At 37.5% G+C, this 20,393-nt stretch overlaps 1 protein-coding gene across 2 annotated transcripts in view; it reads left to right on the top strand.

Annotated features, from left to right (window-relative positions):
• TRMT11 (tRNA methyltransferase 11 homolog) overlaps window positions 1-20,393 on the top strand; it is a 69,133-nt gene that overhangs the window by 27,554 nt on the left and 21,186 nt on the right. For both annotated transcript variants that reach the window (XM_053591776.1, XM_053591775.1), the window contains exons 9-12: window positions 1,541-1,705; window positions 9,317-9,389; window positions 9,507-9,638; window positions 16,965-17,085. In XM_053591776.1, the coding sequence (XP_053447751.1) occupies window positions 1,541-1,705; window positions 9,317-9,389; window positions 9,507-9,638; window positions 16,965-17,085 (491 nt within the window). The remainder of the gene's footprint in view (window positions 1-1,540; window positions 1,706-9,316; window positions 9,390-9,506; window positions 9,639-16,964; window positions 17,086-20,393) is intronic.

Consider the following 20,393-nt stretch of genomic DNA (forward strand, 5'->3'; position numbering starts at 1 on the left):
TTTAAAAGTACAAAACTTTTTCTATCAGTCCTATAGGGCCCTCTAGCTACCACTTGGTTTTTCTGTTTTCTTTGTCAAAATGCTTCTTGAAACACTAGTACTTAGTTTCTATCTCCTCACCGTCTCTCACTCTCTTCTCTTCCTATTATTTACACCTTCTGTGCGTACTGTTCTGCTGAGAACACTTGCTAAGGCTAGAGAAGCATTTGGCTTATGCTGACCTTCAGAAAGCTCTCTTGATTTCCTAGACAGTGGTCTCACTGGGTGGTACTTTTACTTTTTGACTGTTTCATTTTAGTCCCTTTGCTCTGCCAACTTTCTCTGATCTCTTGCACTTAGTGCTTTTTCCAGGCATCTGTCTTTGGCCCCTTCTCCTGTCACAGTGCTTGTTGTTCAGAGTCATGGTATTGGTCTTTACACGTTTTTCTTGTGAAGTTGATCGTAGTACAGAAGAGTATATAATACTAAGAATAATTATAGAGCCAACACTTACATAACTTAATGTAACATCTAGGTTAACAAAAACCATCATTCATTCATATGAATTCAATTTAAGTTTATATATTGATATCTTCCAAGTGTATATATTCCATCCTTCAACTACCTGCTGAGTGTCTCTCTGTAAATGTTCTGTAGGTATCTCAAGATACATCAAAATTGATGTATCACAAATGAATCTCATCTTTTTTCCTAAGCTTGTTTTTCCTCCTGGTTCTCTGATTTTAATCATTGGTGTGATTGTCTCAAACAGTCGTGTCTCCTAAACTGGAACTTTTGAACTTCTTTAGCCTTTTCTCTGCTCACGCTGTAACTTTTAATGTCTCCATTTGGTCTTCTTTCTTCATGGTCACAGCCACTGTGTTTCTCAAGTCAGCTTTCTTCATGTCTAATTTATTTATCTGATTCAGCACTATCTCTACACAGGACTGTTTACTGCTAGAGGAAAGGGTCCAGGTTCTATTCAACTGTGCGTCTTACTACTAAATGCCTCAGTGAGCATTTTAAGGCAATTTTACTTGAACTGCAATGGAATAGTATCAGTTAGACATCAGTACTTTCACTATTCAAAGTATATTTTTATAGTAAGTTGAGATAAAGATAATTATTTACTTGTATACATAAATTAAGATTTTAAGCATTTTTTTTGTAGAGACAGGGTCTCACTTTATGGCCCTCGGTAGAGTGCCGTGGCCTCACACAGCTCACAGCAACCTCCAACTCCTGGGCTTACGCGATTCTCTTGCTTCAAGCCTCCCAAGTAGCTGGGACTACAGGCGCCCGCCACAACGCCCGGCTGTTTTTTGGTTGCAGTTTGGCCGGGGCGGGGTTTGAACCCATCACCCTCGGTATTTGGGGCCCGCGCCTTACCGACTGAGCCACAGGTGCCGCCCTATAAATTAAGATTTTAAATGAAAGTAAATTTTATTTGAGTAAACGTACGTTTAGATGAGTTAAAACACTACTTTTAGGTAACGTGACAGGAAGTAAAAACGCTCTGTTTGAGCTAATATTTTCTATCTTCCTTATTCTTTCCTTTTAGGAAAGGCCAGTAGGAAAAACCAGAAATGGAGAGGACCAGATGAAAATATTAGGGCAAATCTTCGTCAGTATGGTTTAGAGAAGTACTACCTTGATGTCCTGGTTTCAGATGCATCTAAACCTTCCTGGAGGAAGGGCACATATTTTGATGTGATTATCACTGATCGTAAGTTTATTTTTATACAAAACTAGCAATAGAATTAGTAGAATTAGTTTCCTAAAGTTGTGTGCACAAAATTTATCAGCATATACCTACATTGTCCACTTGTGAGTCTTCTTCCCACTCTCAACTGCTTCATACAGTGAGGAGAAAATTGTTAATGTAGGGTGGGTTACCAACTTAACTAAGTCGTATATGGTTTATTTTGTTTTTCTTAAGCAAATATATTGACTTGCCATCCATTTTCATAACTTTATGTATTAACTTGTCTGTTTTTCCCTTCAGCTTGTTTTTTGAGGCATATATTTGTTTTTATAATGATCTTAATTGGTTATTAGTATACCAACTGGAGCTAAAATGTCATTTGCAATTATAGTATTAAATTTCAAAGAAAAGAGTTTCACATGTCACACGTTTTTCTATGTGTTGGCATTTATGTTTTTGTAGGGCCTGTTTTCACTGGCATCTCCTTTCTAGAGTTATAAGAAACTTGGTATTCTGTGGACTATTGGGCTTGTGACCCCATGAGCTTCAAGAATGTGCATGAGAACTTGTTTTCCCTTCTGTCTTTAAGGTAGTGCATCTAAGAATAGATCTGCCTTTTCTATAGTATTTGACAATAAGTCTATAAATTGTGGCAACATTGAAACGTTCTATCTTATCCCTCTTTAGTTTTTTAGTAACTTAGATGGTTTCAGTTTTTTTTTATTGTTAAATCATAGCTGTGTACATTAGTGCAATCAAGGGGTACAATGTGCTGGTTTCATATATAATCTGAAATATTCTCATCAAACTGTGCAACATAGCCTTCATGGCATTTTCTTAGTTATTGTATGTAGACATTTGTATTCTGCCTTTAGTAAGTTTCGCCATTCTAAGATGCACTGTAGGTGTGGCCCCACCCATTACCACCCTAAACTCCCCTATCCCTTCCCCTTCCTTGGCTCTTTACTCATAGTCTTGTGCTATATAAGTTGGGTTATAGCCTTCATAAAAGCTATAATTTAGCTTTATAGTAGGGCTGAGTACATTGGATACTTTTTCTTTCCTTCCTGAGATACTTTGCTAAGAAGAATATGTTCCAGCTCCATCCATGTAAACATGAAAGAGGTAAAGTCTCCATCTTTCTTTAAGGCTGTATAATGTTCCATGGTATACATGTACCACAATTTGCTAGTCCATTCATGGGTCGATGGGCACTTGGGCTTCTTCCATGACTTAGCAATTATGAATTGGGCTGCAATAAACATTCTGGTACAGATGTCTTTGTTATATTGTGATTTTTGGTCTTCTGGGTATAAACCTAGTAAAGGAATTATAGGATCGAATGGCAGATCTATTTTTAGGTCTCTAAGTATTCTCCAAATATCCTTCCAGAAGGAACGTATTAGTGTGCATTCCCACCAGCAGTGTAGAAGTGTGCTCTTTTCTCCACATCCACGCCAGCATCTCTGGTTTTGGGATTTTGTTATGTGGGCTACTCTTACTGGGGTGAGGTGATATCTCAAAGTAGTTTTGATTTGCATTTCTCTGATGATTAAGGATGATGAGCTTTTTTTCATGTGTTTGTAGATCATGCGTCTGTCTTCTTTAGAGAAGTTTCTCTTCAAGTCTTTTGCCCACCCTCAGATGGGATCACGTGTTCTTTTCTTGCTAATATGTTTGAGTTCTCTGTAGATTCTGGTTATTAAACCTTTATCGGAGGTATAACCTGCAAATATTTTCTCCCATTCTGAGGGCTGTCTGCTTGCTTTACTTACTATGTTCTTGGCTGTGCAGAAGCTTTTTAGTTTGATCAGGTCCCAGTAGTATATTTTTGATACTGCTTCAATTGCCTGGGGAGTCCTCCTCATAAAATATGCGCCCAGGCCAATTCCTTCAAGAGTTTTCCCTGCATTTTCTTCAAGTATTTTTATAGTTTCATGTCTTAAGTTTAAATCTTTTATCCAGTGAGAGTCTATCTTAGTTAATGGTGAAAGGTGAAAGGTTCAATCTTCTACAGGTTGCCAGCACCATTTGTTAAATAGGGAATCTTTTCCCCACTGAATGTTTTTAATTGGCTTGTCAAAGATCAAATAACGGTAAGTAGCTGGATTCATCTCTTGGTTCTCTATTCTGTTCCAGACATCTACTTCTCTGTTTTTGCGCCAATACCATGCTGTTTTGATCACTGTTGATTTATACTACAGTCTCAGGTCTGGTAGCGTGATTCCTCCTGCTGTGTTTTTATTGCTGAGTAATGTTTTGGCTAGTCGAGGTTTTTCTGATTCCATATAAAATGAAGTATTATTTTTTCAAGGTCTTTAAAATATGACAATGGAGCTTTAATAGGAATTGCATTAAAATTATATATTGCTTTGGGTATATATAGTATAGACATTTTAACAATGTTGCTTCTTCCCAGCCATGAGCATGGTATGTTTTTCCATTTGTTAACATCTTCAGCTATTTCTTTTCTTAAAGTTTCATAGTTCTCTTTGTAGAGATTTTTCACGTTCTTTGTTAGGTATACTCCCAAATATTTCATCTTCTTTGGCACTACTGTAAAAGGAATAGAGTCCTTGACTGTTTTTTCGGCTTGGTTATTGTTGGTATATATAAAGGCTACAGGTTTATGGGTGTTGATTTTGTAGCCTGAGACATTGCTGTATTCCTTGATCACTTCTAAAAGTATTGTAGTAGAATCCCTAGTGTTTTCCAGATATACGATCATATCATCTGCGAAGAGTGAAAGTTTGATCTCTTCTGATCCTATGTGGATACCCTTGATTGCCTTTTCTTCCCTAATTGCAATGGCTAAAACTTCCATTATAATGTTAAAGAGCAATGGAGACAATGGGCAACCTTGCCTGGTTCCTGATCTAAGTGGAAATGATTTCAATTTAACTCTATTCAATATGATATTGGTTGTGGGTTTGCTGTAGATGGCCTCTATTAGTTTAAGAAGTGTCCCTTCTATACCAATTTTCTTAAGTGTTCTGATCATGAAGGGATGCTGGATATTATCAAAAGCTTTTTCTGCATCAATTGAAAGAATCATATGGTCCTTATTTTTTAGTTTTTTTATGTGCTGAATTACATTTATAGATTTACGTATATCGAACCAGCCTCGAGACCCTGAGATAAATCCCACGTCGTGGTGTATAATTTTTTTGATGTGTTGTTGGATTCTGTTCATTAGGATCTTATTGAGTATTTTTGCATCAGTATTCATTAGTGATATTGGTCTATAATTTTTTCTTGTTGGGTCTTTCCCTGGTTTGGGGATCAAGGTGATGTTTGCTTTGTAGAATGTGTTGGGTAATATTCCTTCTTTTTCTATATTTTGGAAAAGGTTTAGTAATATAGGTACTAGTTCTTCTTTAAAGGTTTGATAGAATTCTGACGTAAAGCCATCTGGTCCTGGGCTTTTCTTTTTAGGGAGATTTTGTATAGTTGATGCTATTTGAGAACTTGATATAGGCCTGTTCATTTCCACTTCATTCTGGCTAAGTCTTGGTAGGTGGTGTACTTCCAGGTATTGGTCGATTTCTTTCAGATTTTCATATTTCTGAGAGTAGAGTTTCTTGTATTCATTAAGGATTTTTTTAATTTCTGAGGGAGGGGTCTGTTTTTATTTCATCTTTACTATTTCTGATTGATGAAATTAGAGATTTTACTCTTTTTTTCCTGGTTAGGTTGGCCAAAGGTTTATCTATTTTATTGATCTTTTCAAAAAACCAACTTTTTGATTTATTGATCTATTGTATAATTCTTTGTTTTCAATTTCATTTAATTCTGCTCTGATTTTGGTTATTTCTTTTCTTTTCTTCTGGGTTTGGGGTTGGAGTGTTCTTCCTTCTCCAGTTGCTTGAAATGTCCCATTAAGTTATAAACTTCCTCTCTTTCCATTTTCTTGAGGAAGACTTGCAGTGCTATAAATTTCCCTCTTAGGACTGCCTTTGCAGTATCCCAGGGGTTCTGGTAATTCGTGTCTTGATTGTTGTTTTGTTCCAAAAAATTTTGTGATTTCCTTCTTAATCTCGTCTATAACCCATCTATCCTTCAGCATAAGGTTGTTTAGCTTCCGTGTTTTTGTGTGGGTATGCAGGTTCATGTTGTTATTGAGTTTAACTTTTATTCCATGATGGTCTGAGAAGATGCAAGGAATAATTTCTATTTTTTAAAATTTGCTGAGGTTAGATTTGTGGCCTAGGATGTGGTCGATTTTGGAGTATGTTCTGTGGGCTGATGAGAAGAATGTGTATTCAGTTTTGTTGGGATGAAATGTTCTGTACATGTCTGTTAAGTCCAGATGTTGAATGGTTAAGTTTAAATTTAAAGTTTCTTTGCTTAGCTTCTTTTGGAGGATCTATCTAGCATGCTAAAGGGGTGTTAAAATCTCCAACTACTATGGAACTGGAGGAAATCAAGTTGCTCATGTCTGTTAGAGTTTCTCTTATAAATTGAGGTGTGTTCTGGTTGGGTGTATAAATATTAATAATTGAGATCTCATCATATTGAGATACCTTTAACATATACCTTTAACAAATATGAAGTGTCCATCCTTATCCTTCCCTATTTTGGTTGGTTTAAAGCCTATTGCATCTGTGAATAGGATTGCAACGCCTGCTTTTCTCTGCTTTTCATTTGCCTGCAGTATAGATGACCATCCCTTCACCTTTAGTTTAAATTTGTAAGATGCAATTCTTGTGTGCAGCGGATATCTGGCTTGAGTTTTTGTATCCAGTCAGCCAACCTGAGCCTCTTTAGAGGACAATTTAAACCATACACATTAATTGAGAATATTGATAAGCTTTTCGAGAGTCTGGTGGACATTTTTAATCCTTTTGCGACTGTAGAAGTTGGAATTTGATCAAAATTTTCTGGGTGGGTTTACTTTTGTGGTGGAGGATTACGCTGGTCTTTATGGAGGATAGGTCTGAGAATATCCTGGAGAGCTGGTTTAGTTGTGGCAAATTTTTTCAACATGTGAATGTCATTGAATGTCATCCCGTCATAAATGAAACTCAGTTTAGCTGGGTACAGGATCCGGGGTGAAAGTTATTTTGTTTTAGGAGATTAAAAGTCGATGACCATCCTCTTCTAGCTTGAAAGGTTTCTGCAGAGAGATCTGCAGTTATTGTAGGTGATGGTTTTCTTTCATCTGGCTGCTTTCACAATTTTCTCCTTCATATTAACTTTAGTGAAATTGATTATGATGTGTCTGGGGGATGTCTTATTTGGGTTGAGTTGTGCTGGAGTTCTGAAACTGTCTGCTATCTGAATTTCAGAATCTCTTGGCATGTCTGGAAAGTTCTCCTTCATAATCTCATGGAGAAGAGACTCTGTGCCTTGTGAAGCCACTTCGTCGCTTTCGGGGATCCCTATAAGACGAATATTGGTTTTCTTCAAATTATCCCAGAGCTCTCTGAATGAGTGATCTGTTTTTGCCCTCCATTTCTCTTCCTCTTTGAGAGTTTGGGAGCATTCGAAAGCTTTGTCTTTAGTGTCAGAAATCTTTTTTTCTGCTTGCTCCATTCTGTTACTGAGGGATTCTATTGTGTTTCTCAGATCTTTGAGGGCTGCAACTTATTGTCTCAGTGTGAATTCGTTTAATTCTTGAGATATCTTTTGGGTTATTCCTTGGAATTCTAATTTGATCTTATTTGCTATCCAGATTCTGAATTCAATTTCTGACATCTCAGCTATTTGTTTGTGCATGGGATCTTGTGCTGTTTCTGCCCCATTGATCCTTGGGGGAGTTGATCTACTCTGATTATTCATATTGCCAGAGTTTTTCTGTTGATTTCGCCTCATTATTGTTTTTCACCGTTGCCTCTGGCCGTCCTCAGAGTTGGGGAGGTGTCTCTCCAAGATTAGACCCCTACAGATCACTCTATTGTTACTGGCTCTTTGTAGGTAGTGACCCTGTGTAGTTCCTCTGGGGCTGCCCATGCCAGGGAGTTCTGGTTGTGGAAGCAGCTCTGGAGTGTGACACACCCGGATCCAGCAACCGGGCGAGAGATGATGTGCGTGGTCCTGGGAGTGCCTGGTGCCCAGTGACTTTGGCACAGTGAGCCCAAGGCTCCAGCAGTCTCTGGCCAGGAGAAGGGCTCTGCGCAGAGGCAGGGAGGGCTCCGGAGGGCATGCGGCTACCAGAGTCCCTGGCCAGATGGGCATGCCGTTGTGGAGGCAGGGAGGGTACAGGAGGGGAGGACGCAGGGTTGCTCAGCTGCCACAGTTCGTGGTCAGGGCATGTGGAGGATCAGTGGGCGCGGGTCGGGGGTCGCGGTGCAGCTCTTATGCAGGTCCAGATGGTGCCAAGCCAGGAGTTTGAGGTTGCTATGAGCTGTGACGCCATGGCACTCTACCCAGGGCAATAGCCTGAGGCTCCAGTGTGCCATAACCCGTCTCACTCTGCCCTTGAGGGTTAAGGCTGTAAGCCAGCTCAGTCCACGCCTTTAGGCTGCTCAGTCACTAGGTTACTAGCTCCTGCCCCATCCTTGCTCTGTGACCCTGAGGGCGGAGCTTGCTGGGCCGTTCTCTCACAATGGCTCCCTGCGGCCCACAGCCGAACACTATTAGCTCCATCTGGCTCAGTGGCTCAGTCTGGGGCTCTAGACAATCCCCAAAGTTCTCTGTATTCCTGCTCAAGCTCTCCCCAAGGCAGTTCAACTGAGTGCCTAGTCCAAAAACACCAAAACAATTCACAGGTAAGGCCTTTCCAGTTTGCAGTCTCACTGCTGCTTGTACTTACAGCTGCGGGTGGGATTAGGTCCATCAAGCACATGTAACAGTTTTCCACTGTTTTTGTCCTCCTCTTGGGATCCAGAAGTCCCTTGCTGACTCCCTGTGTCCTCAAAGGGATGATTATAGGCAGATCCCACCAGCCAGAGATGCCTGGAGTCTTATCTCCCCTGATTCACTGTGCCCTGTTGCAGGGAAGCTGTTACTCGGCCGCCATCTTGGATTGTTCTCCAATAGTTTCAGTATTAATGAAATAAAAATTATCAAGGCATTATGGTGTCTTTGTGAATGTACTTTATAAAAATTGGATGATTTTTAAAAATTAACAGTTTGCTTTATTATTTGTTCTCTTTGTATCTTTATTTATATAAAATATAAAGTTTTTTTTTTCTCATCTGCTTGTGAGTAAGTGGCATTTGTTGTGGCTGATTACCCTTACACTTCATTGTGTATTTCCTAAGCATGGAGATAGTCTCTTAGAGAGCCAAAGTACTGTTAGCAATTTCAAAAAATCCTACAATACTTTAGTCTCTAGTTTGTCATCCAGTTTTGTCATTTGACTCAGTAATATCTTTTATAGCATATATTTTCTGTGTAGTGCAGGATCCACTCTAGAATCAGATACTACATTTAGAAGTGATATCTTTTAGGCCTCCTTTGATTTGTAACATTTCCACAGCCTTCTCAATGCCTTTTCAAACATTGACAATTTTGAAGAAGACAGCTGCCTCTCCCCCAACTCTTTATTTTGTGTAATCAAATTTGGAGTAGTGCATGGGTGATGTTGTGTCCTTGTCAGGGTGTCACATCTGAAGGTACATGGTGTGTATCTGCCCTTCATCAGTGATTCGGTGACTTTTGATTGTACTGCCTGTGTTTTCTGTCTAGCTCCATATGGTATCAGAGAATCTACAAGAAGAACAGGTTCACAGAAGGAAATACCAAAAGGGATAGAAAAATGGTAAGTAAAATTTAAATATAGTGCATTAGAACTTTGAGAGACATGTTGCCTTTTTAGTTAACTTAAGTGGTCTTAACAATGTTTCACTGATTTTAAAATTTTGTTTTCTTTGTGTAGTCCAGAAAGCCACGTTCCTGTTTCCTTGAGTTATCATCTGAGTGATATGTTTTTTGACCTGTTAAACTTTGCAGCTGAGACCCTGGCATTAGGTGGAAGACTAGTCTATTGGTTACCAGTGTATACACCAGAGTATGTAATTTTAATTTTATTTTAAATTTCATTTTTCTTATAATGTTTATATATCTGGCATAATTTTTCTTTATATTTAGTTGTGTTTAGTATCTTTGAATTTTGTGTGTGTTAGTTATGGTTATTTCGTATGTATATCAAATTGTCTCCTTCCTCTTAGTGATTGAATTATTTGGATGTTTTCATTTTCTATTGGATTGGCAAACTACTACCTGTGGGCCAGATGTGGTCTTCAGCCTGTTTTTGTAAGGCCCTTGAGCTAAGACTGGTTTTTATAATTTTAAAGAGTTGTTAAAAACCACTCAAAACTGCACACAAAAGAGTATGTGACAAAAACCTGTAGTATATGGCCCCCCAAATCTAAAATTTTTATTCTCTGCCCCCTTATAGGAAAAGCTTACCAACTTCTCTTATACACCGGACTTAGCTCAGCACCTATTTGTCATAGCTATTCAATAGCTCTTTTGCCAGTTTACAAACAGGTAATTTTCAACAATTTAGCTGAGTGATTCATGGGTCTACTACCTTCTAATGTTAGTTTTCATACATGTATATTGGCTATCACAATTATTTTAAATAAAATATATCTTTTTAAAAAACTTTGACCAAAATCAAAGCTATGCATATATTTAAAGCCTTAATTTCAGTGTTACTGATTTAAGTTTTCATTATTTATAATAGTAACTATTAAGTATAAACAGAGCTATATACATCAATAGTGAAAAACAAGAAATTTGAACAGGTAAAGAGTTTTAGATTTAAAAGATGGTATTGAGCTCAAAATTTGGGTATGTCTTCAATCCACCATAGAAATTTTTTATAAAATTGTTTTAATTCTTTTTTTTTGTTTTTTATTAAATAATTCTTATATTTACTATAAATAATTATACAAAAAGCATTGTACAAATGATAGTGATAGCCTGTCTCTTTTATGCAATGATGGGCAGCTTCTGAGCCCTTGGGATCTGTGCTGACTTTTGTTGTTTATTTCACAAATGTTGTATTAGAAGTTATCATCGCTTAATTTTTGTCATATATTTTATCCATTAATAAGACAACATACATTTGTGCCCAGACCTCTTTAACACTGAGTTTATATTTTGTTGTCAATGATGATCTCATTTAACCTCTTCAAATGAAGAAAATTATTTCATGAGTGAAATGACCTATCTAGTTAAAGACTAGCTAGCTAATTGGATTCCTATTCCCAGTGCTGCATTTGTGTAATTCAGCATCCTTCCGGATCACATAGACCTGGTGTCTGAAACAATAGGTGGGGCTTTATTAACAGTTTCAAAGAAGAGCGTATTTGTTCATTTCTATGCAACAATTCATTTCTATGCAACAATGTTCCTACCTTAGACAAGGGGAATTCCAGTGGCATGCTACTTACTTTTTGTTTTAATTTAAGTTGCAGGGCTAAAAATTTAAAAAATTTATTCTGTAATAATTTCAAACTTACAGAAAAGTTTCACATATCGTACTAAACCTTTCATCTCTTTGGTTATCCAGATATTCCAAATGTTAATATGCATCTTTCTCTATCCTTTCAATCCTGCACATCTCCATTATCATTAACCTTTTTGAAAGCATTTGAAAAGCTGTACATATTCCAGTGTATTTCTCAGAAATAAGAATATTACTCTCTAACCACTGTCCTCTCTCCAAGTCTGGAGACCAGCATTGGTTAATACTGCCATCTACATTATGCACCCTGTTCACATTTTACCAACTGCAGTCCATCCAGGAAGGTGTGCAGCGTTCATCTATCTCATCTTTTGGTCTCCTGCAGTCTGGGATATTCCTCGGTCTTTCCTGATCTTTTGTGTCCTTGACAGTTTTATGGAGTACATGGCTTACATTCTGAGTGTTGACCCTTAATCAGGGTTCAGCCAGGAGTTTTCCTGTGACCAGAATGATGTAATGCTTTCTTGGTAAGAGCACCACAAACACGATCTCTGTGCAGCACATCACAGGGCACACGAAGTGACCCCTGCTGGGGATTTTAACTTTCATTACCTGGTCATGCTGTTCTCTGACAGGTTTCTCTACTTTGAATCATCATTTTCCTCTTTGATTTGTATTTTGTGGGGTAATATTCCAAGATTACACCGTCTTTTTTTAAGAGACAGTGTTTTGTCACCCTCGGTAGAGTGCTGTGGTGTCACAGCTCACAGCAACCTCCAGCTCTTAGGCTCAGGTGATCCTCCTGCCTCAGCCTCCGGAGTAGCTGAGACCACAGGCGCCCTCCACAACACTCAGCTATTTTTTGTTGCAGTTTGACTAGGGCCGGGTTCGAACCCGCCACCCTCAGTATCTGGGGCCAGTGCTCTACTCACTGAGCCATAGGTGCTGCCGTACATCAGCATCTTGTTTTTCATTAAACCACTGTTCACACTGATGTCTCCATTGTTGATAACCACCATTGTGGTGGTTGCCAAATGATGGATTTTTCTGCTTATCACTCCTTCTGTGTTTGTAAATTGGCATTCTGTAGGGAACAGCTTTCCTTTCTTCCTTCCCTTCCTTCCTTCTCTTCCTTCCTTCCTTAACTGTGGTATGGAGTCATGGATTCTTTTATTATTCAGTGGGTTGTAATTTATTACTGTTGTTATTTTATTGCTGAAATTGTTCCAGATTTGAACAGTGGGAATGTCTGAGCTGGCTCCTCAGTCCTTGCTAAGTTGTGTGCTTTCTTACCTTGTAACATACCTGACTGCTCACCATTTTGCAATTTATGATTTAATTATAATTGAAATTATATGTGATTAAGAATTACTTTTTGAATTCTTTTATTCATTCCTTTTTAAAAATTGCAGGTACTTTAAATGTATTTCTAAAGACCGTAAAAAGTAGCCATTGGGCAATTTCTTCACTAACTTCTCTATTTTACTAATTTCGGATAGGGAGAAATTTTCCAGTACATGCAATAAGGGATGTTTCAGAAGAAGAAAAGGGAGACGTGTTTTATGAGTGTTTTTTTTTTGTCTGAGATCTTTTCTTGAGGGATAGATTGCTTGCAGGTATGTGGCTAGTAGACGTGGGAAGACTACTGTAGCATTTACTTTCCTGAACTCTTTCTCCTTGCAGAGTTATTTTCAGGTCCTCCGATGTTCATTACTAGACCCCGGTGGTGTCTTCTGTCCTTACGCTTAGTGATCTTCTTAATGAATTACTAATTATTATAAATTATTAAGTTATTAATGAATTTTGGCTAGCATTTATGCTAGAAAATGAACTATTTTCACTTTTGTAGTATATATTCAAAATCTTTACGCATTTTAAAATAACACAGTGTCAAGATTAATTTAAGACTAATATCTAGAAACGTTTGAAATAATATTCTTGCTTCTGAATTAAACAGTGTAGAATTAGTTTAATTATGCTTCATTAAAAATGTAGCCTTTTATTAGATCAAGAATAAAAATAAATTAAATTTAAAATCATGCCATACCATAGTGTAATTTTAAGACGTTTGTGTTTTTGGTGTAGTGAGTGTAGGCTTTCGATTCTACTATGGAATTATATTTATTATGCCAAATCCTGTTGTATGATTCAGGTTTAAAAATAAAATTATACAAGCTAACCAAGTTCAGGTATTATTTAAACCCAAGACCTATTGAAAAGTTTAAGACATAATTGAAACAAAATACTGCCTCAGAGCTTAGTGATGTATGAAACATTGTTAGAGCTGTTGATTGAAAAAGGACTTTCTCACTGTTGATAATGTAAATTGCAGGGAAGAAACCGCTACTCACCAACTTTGCTGTTTTCTTATAGTCTTAGACTCTTCTGACTCCAGTACATCAGACTTTCTGTCAGCGTCAAGATACTCTGTGTAGTTTATCTTTTCATTTTTATTTATTCTTTCCCCATTGCTTGAGATGCCCTTTCTTCTTTCCTCATCTGGTGAAATTATAGTCATCTTTCAAGTTCTGGCTTAATCCAGACACTTCTGTGACACGTTTGCAGACCCTTCTTAGCAGAATCAATCAGTCCTTCCTCTGGGCTCTCACAGTCTCTTCTTACCACTCATAGAGACCTATCATATAACATTAGTGTAGACTGCTGGCATTTGTGGGTTTACTGTCCACAATTTTGGTTCCTTGCAAATGAATCTGAAGATCTGTGTTATGTTTGTTTGGATAGGACACACATTTAACACGTGTGTTTGGTATCATAGGAATCACTAATGAATGTAGCTGTTTGCTAAGGTTCCACATAACCACATAGGCTTGTTATCTAATTTCGTTACATATTTACACACACACACACACACACAGGTAACTCTTATAGTGATTAGAAACTGTTTCTTTGTGAAAGATGATCTTTAACAGAAATCCAGCCTCTAGTGTTAATGATAAAAGTGGTGACATACCTATATCAAAATGTCACATAGTCCCCCATAAATTATATACAATTATAATTTGTCAATTAAAAGTTAAAAAAAATAAACCATATGTAACCCAAAGTGGGATTTGCAAATAAATTTTAATGGTAGTAAAATGAACTTTGTGGTGGTTCAGATCAGTGAAGAGGACATGTTTTTCATCTTTTACCTAAGAAATAGGAAAAAGTGATTCCTTAAACTTTTCTCAGTAAGTGTTCATCATATGAGAGATGAAATTCCGGTGACTTTTGGAAAGTAGTTGAGGCATGAAGATACACAGAAAAATGAGTGACTTTAAAAATTGATTCATGAAAAACGTAGGAGCCTATACACAACCATTTTTTTTTTTTTTGAAAAAATTGAGAGATAATTTGTATACCTTGAAATTCAAATTCACTCTTTTAAAGTATACAACTCCATAGTTTCTAGTATATCCACAAAGTTATGCAACCATCACCACAATCTAATTCCAGAACATTTCCATCATCCTCCAAACATACCCTGCACAGATTAGCACATCACCATCCCTCCAGCCTCTGGCAACTCCTTATCTATCTCTGTGGATTTGCTATTCTGGCTCATTTAGTCTTTAAGTAGATAACTTGGATTGTAGAGGGATAGTAATAAAAACAGGAAATTAAGAAAGGATACTGTAATACCATTATAGTTCAAAGTACAGATTTTTATCTGCTACTTAACAGTTTGTAGATAGTCCATTGGTATGAAATATATTGGTATATACACAGCAAAGAATTTTTTAACTGCTATTCTTTTTTTAGTATATTATTTTGGGAATATACTGTTAAATTGACTTGCTAATGTAATAGATTTGTGGTTAAAAATAAGTTTGTTAATGATAATGATGACTGACATGATGTTCTTTTATGCTTAAAATCAAAGATTGATTTGAAAAGATAATATAAAACATGTAAATAAGTTTTTCTGCTGTTAAGCCAAAACAGCAACTTAATTTCAGCAGGTTAGCATTGTTCATGTCATAGATGTTAATTAAAATTGTATTGGTTTTGTGTTTTGGGACTTTATTTATAAATTTGTTTTAGGTGTTATAGTTGTTAGGGATATAAGAATAAGAAACTTCTATCTAATACACATTGAGACATATTTAAGTTACAGTTTAATATGTTACATCCACCAGAAAATAAAATATTTTTTTAGAGAAGTGTACATTACTAAGGTTATTGTTTCAAACACTCACAGATCCTGCTGTTCACAGGCTTGAGGCCAAGAGTATATCTTCTCTTACCACATTTTTAGTTTCAACCATGGTATAGAATGTGTTCCTTCGTAACATAAATGCTTTGCATGAAGATTCCAAATTTTATGTCAACTAATGTTATAAGAAATATAATATTTCTGGCTATATAGTGAGCACTGGAGAATTATTAGGTGAGGTGAAATCTGAAATGGTCATTACTTGTTTGACAGCTCTAAGGAAGTAGGCAGAGCATGAGTTCAAGAAAATTCCTTCCGCTGATAATAGACTGAAGTGCATTATGAATGTTGCTTGGTAAGTGGGTGATGAGGGTTTTGAGAAGGTGGTTGAGGTAATGAGGGAGAGCTCATTAAAGGTCAGAGAGACCTAGAAAAATCAGTGGAAGAGTGATGGTGAAGACAAAGTTGATGCATTAGGACAGCTAGCTGAGATACGGGCCTTTTCATGAAGAACAAATCAGCACCTTTCCCATTTTGGATCAGAGGTTTAAGATGCCCATATACTAAATGTATGCAGACAGTACCCCAAAAGGCGTAAAGGTTTGTAAAGGAAAAATAAAAACTGTCTTGAAGCTATCCATAAATAGTGAGTGTCCTCCCTGCTGTTTGTCTGAATTCTAATCCATAGCTGTTTTTCCCCAAGCCTGTTACCTGTTTCTTTTGGCAAGATTGATGCCAACAACCTGTCAGATGCCCAGTTCTGAACTCTGTCCCTGACTGTCCTCGTGTCATCTTTGTTCATGAGCTGTCCAGAAGCAGTTGCACCACTTAGTATTACAGCTTCAGTTTTATTTCATGGTCTATATGACCAGAAGACTGATGTGATCTATAGTGTTTTATTTATTTATTTATTTATTTATTTATTTATTTATTTATTTTTTGAGACAGCCTCAAGCTGTCACCCTGGATAGAGTGCTGTGGCATCACAGCTCACAGCAATCTCCAACTCCTGGGCTCAAGTGATTCTCCTGCCTCCGTCTCCCAAGTAGCTGGGACTGTAGGCGCCTGCCACAACTCCTGGCTGTTTTTTGGTTGCAGCCGTCATCATTGTTGTTTAACGGGCCCAGCCTGGATTTGAACCCACCAGCTCAGGTGTATGGGGCTGGCACCTTAGCCGCTTGAGTCACAGGCACTGAGCCTGTAGTGTTTATTTTAGATGTAGTTTATTTGAACAATTTTACAAATAACTTTAGTCTTATATTTGTAAACTTCATAGTAGTGTCAAGATGTCATTAAAATTTTGCAAGGGCACTTTATCTTATAAGGGAATGTCTGTGCTATAGTGGACTTTATACTTTGGGAATCTGTAGAACTCTACAGATGAATCAGTCACTCGTGAATGTCAAGGGGTATTGTAGAGTCCATTTCTATCTGTCTTATCTGCCCTTGTGGGATTCTGTGAGGTGGAATTGTCATCTTCTATTTTTGTGGTTTAGATTTTTGGCATTCTTCTATAAAACACACTTGTATTATTTCTCTCAACCTCTCATTCTACAGGTAAAAAAGTTAAGCTGCATTTGTTAGATGTAGTAAAGTTAAAATACTTCGCTTTATTAAAGTACAGGTAGATTGGTTATAATTATATGATCAACTAGCATGTGTGGGGAAAAAATGGTACATATATTGGAAAGACGTTGTACCCCACATGGGGTGACGCTCATGATGATGTGAGTATTTGTAACAGTCAGCTATTCACCCTTCAGGTACAAGGAAGAGATGGTGCCCTGGCACCCTTGCCTGGAACTCATTAGCAACTGTGAGCAGAAGCTTTCCAGTCACACTTCAAGGCGCTTGATCACAATGGAAAAGGTGAAGAAATTTGAGGTAAATGTCCCTAGTATTTTTAGGATAAATTCTAAATAGCTTTCCTATGATTGAGTTTGGAAATGTTAGTCCTTGACTTTTGAAAAATTATAGATGAATTCAGGAAGAAGCAGAAGCTGAAGAAGTTTGTGGCATTTGGTTGGGATTGGAGGGTAAAAGTTGGGCATAGAAGTTGGGTAGAAGAATAGAAAGAGAAGTTGGGGTGGCGCCCTGTGGCTCAGTGAGTAGGGCGCCGGCCCCATATGCCGAGGGTGGTGGGTTCAAACCCAGCCCCGGCCAAACTGCAATAAAAAAATAGCCGGGTGTTATGGCGGGCGCCTGTAGTCCCAGCTGCTCGGGAGGTTGAGGCAAGAGAATCGCGTAAGCCCAAGAGTAGAGGTTGCTGTGAGCCGTGTGACGCCACGGCACTCTACCTGAGGGCGGTACAGTGAGACTCTGTCTCTACAAAAAAAAAAAAAGAAAGAGAAGTTGGCCCTAACTTCTTAGGCTTTATTTGACATACTTGTTGCTAACTCAATTACAAAGCAGCATTCTTTTTTTTTTTTGTTGAGACAGAGTCTCACTATATTGCCCTTAGTAGAGTGCTGTGGCGTAACAGCTTACAGCAACCTCAAACTCTTGGGCTTAAGCGATTCTCTTGCCTTGGCCTCCCAAGTAGCTAGGACTATAGGTGCCCACCACAATACCTGGGTATTTTTTTGTTGTAGTCATCATTGTTTAGTGGGCTCGGGCCAGGTTTGAACCCACCAGGCCCAGTGTATGTGGCCAGCACCCTAACCACTGGGCTACAGGCTCCAAGCCTTAAAAGCAGCATTCTTAGTTAAGCAACTGTTGTCTGGTTAGCAGTCTCCTAGTTATCATTTTTCTCCAAAATTAGAAACCCAGTAGTACTTGATTTCAGACTATGATAAAGAAGAGTATGTTGCTTCATGTAAGAGAGCAAGTAAATTTTTCCATCTATTAGGGTCCAACACACATTCTCTTTCTCTCTTACCACGTGCACCTCACACGTGTACCGCCTGCACACACACACACACACACACTCTTCATTTAAGTTTAAGAGGAAAGAACAAAACATCTGTTATTTTATGTCTAGATCAGAATTGATATGAATAATGCCTCATAAAGGAGCTTAATTAAATCTCCAAATGTTTTTTGGGCTGTCCTTTTCTGGATTTACAACTAAAACTTCCCCAAGTTCACTGGAAACTTGAGAATGAGCCCCCTCCTTGCTGTGGATCTTTAGGGCAATCCGAACACAGGTGGTGCTGTCTGAAGCTTTTGTCATACGCACCTCTGGTCTGCATTTGGTTTGTTTTTATCTAATTTACATCTTATAGATTCTTAGACAATAATAAAAACTAATATTTTTATAATGCTTTTTGGATATATTATTTTATATCTTTCTTGTTTTTGTTCTTTCTAATTATTTCTATCTGCTGTCTCTAATTTAGACCCTTATTACCATATGCCTAGTTTATGCTGACAGTCTCCTAAATGATCTCTCTCCTTCACAATTCTAGTTTTTATCTGTTAAGTGTCTTCCTAAACACTGCATTCTTTATATCACTTCCTTACACAAAATCTTTTAGTGACTTATTTTATTAATGAATAACATTCAAGGGTGGCGCCTGTGGCTCAAGGAGTAGGGCACCGGTCCCATATGCCGGAGGTGGTGGGTTCAAACCTAGCCCCAGCCAAAAAAACTAAAAAAAAAAAAAAAAAAAATCAATAACATTCAGAATGTTCAGTGTGACATAAACTGTCCTTCATAATTAGACTATAATATGAGGGCCTTTCAGGAAGCTAACCTATATATGTACATACGTAGTTGATGGGCATCTACTGTGCATATATTTGGAGCTGTGTGTATACAAACATACACATGGATGTATAGGTTTATGTGATACATTTGAAAGAGTAATGTCAGAATAATGATAAATTTCGGTAGAGTTTTATTTGTTTAAAACATCCAATTTTTTTCCCCAGAGGTATAATATTTCTCTAAGCAAATTTATCTGAGACAAAAGCAAAAATAGGCTTTTGAGAATTTTTGGTCTGTAGTAAAATGATTAATAAGGGTGCTTATCTTTAGTATATTTAAATCTGTAAAGGGAGTGTTAGTTTTGCCTAGTTTCCTTTTATGATTTTACTTCTGTCCTTTTCAAATTGATTTTAAAAACCAAGAGAATGGGCGGCGCCTGTGGCTCAAGGAGTAGGGCGCCAGTCCCATATGCCAGAGGTGGCGGGTTCAAACCCAGCCCCTGCCAAAAAAAAAAAATAATAATAAATAAATAAATAAATAAAATAAAAACCAAGAGAAAGCCTGACACTCAAGCAATTTTTTGAAATTGTCTTAATTTAATAAGACCAGATTTAATTGGTGAGTTTTAACTAGTATGACATTTATTATAACGAAAATCCTTTGTCGTATAAGTCATATTTGGTTTTTAATTTACCTTTTGTTTGTATGGAGAGGAGTATATATAATTGCAGCAAGTTCCAAATAATTTATAAGGCAAGTGATGACATTAAATTGTCAAATAGTTCTCACATGCATCTAACAAATTATTCTCTGGCTTCTTCAGAGCTGTTGGTTTTGGCAATGCCAGACTATTAATTTTAGATTTTTATACTTTTGTGTACCTTGTCTCTTCTTTTTTTTTTTTTTTTTTTTTTTTTTGTAGAGACAGAGTCTCACTGTACCGCCCTCGGTAGAGTGCCATGGCGTCACACGGCTCACAGCAACCTCTAACTTGGGCTTACGCGATTCTCTTGCCTCAGCCTCCCGAGTAGCTGGGACTACAGGCTCCCGCCACAACGCCCGGCTATTTTTTTTGTTGTTGTTGCAGTTTGGCCGGGGCTGGCTTTGAACCCGCCACCCTCGGCATATGGGGCCGGCGCCCCACTCACTGAGCCACAGGCGCCGCCCTGTACCTTGTCTCTTCAATTTTGATTTGTCACTGTTAGGTTTAACTTTAGTATAACTTTTGGCCCACACCATATGTGGTTTTAAAGTGTTCGTCTCTCCCTCCTTTTAAAATATAAACATTAAGTTACAACTTGTCTGAAGAATATGGATATTTTATAAAATTTTGTATCCTTACATTACTGACTATAGTTTTTGACTTGTTTATTGTACATAACTAGTAAAAAAGAAAATTATTGATAACCACGTTAAAATTACAAAGATTCCTGGTAAGAAGAGCCAGGTTTTTGCATTATTGTTGATATATTCTGAAAGCTTAGTGACTGATACATAACACTATAAGAAGGCTTTATTGTTAACAAAACTTTTCTATACATTT

The sequence above is a fragment of the Nycticebus coucang genome, chromosome 5, assembly GCF_027406575.1.
Source record: "Nycticebus coucang isolate mNycCou1 chromosome 5, mNycCou1.pri, whole genome shotgun sequence".
Classification (NCBI taxonomy): Eukaryota; Metazoa; Chordata; class Mammalia; order Primates; family Lorisidae; genus Nycticebus; species Nycticebus coucang.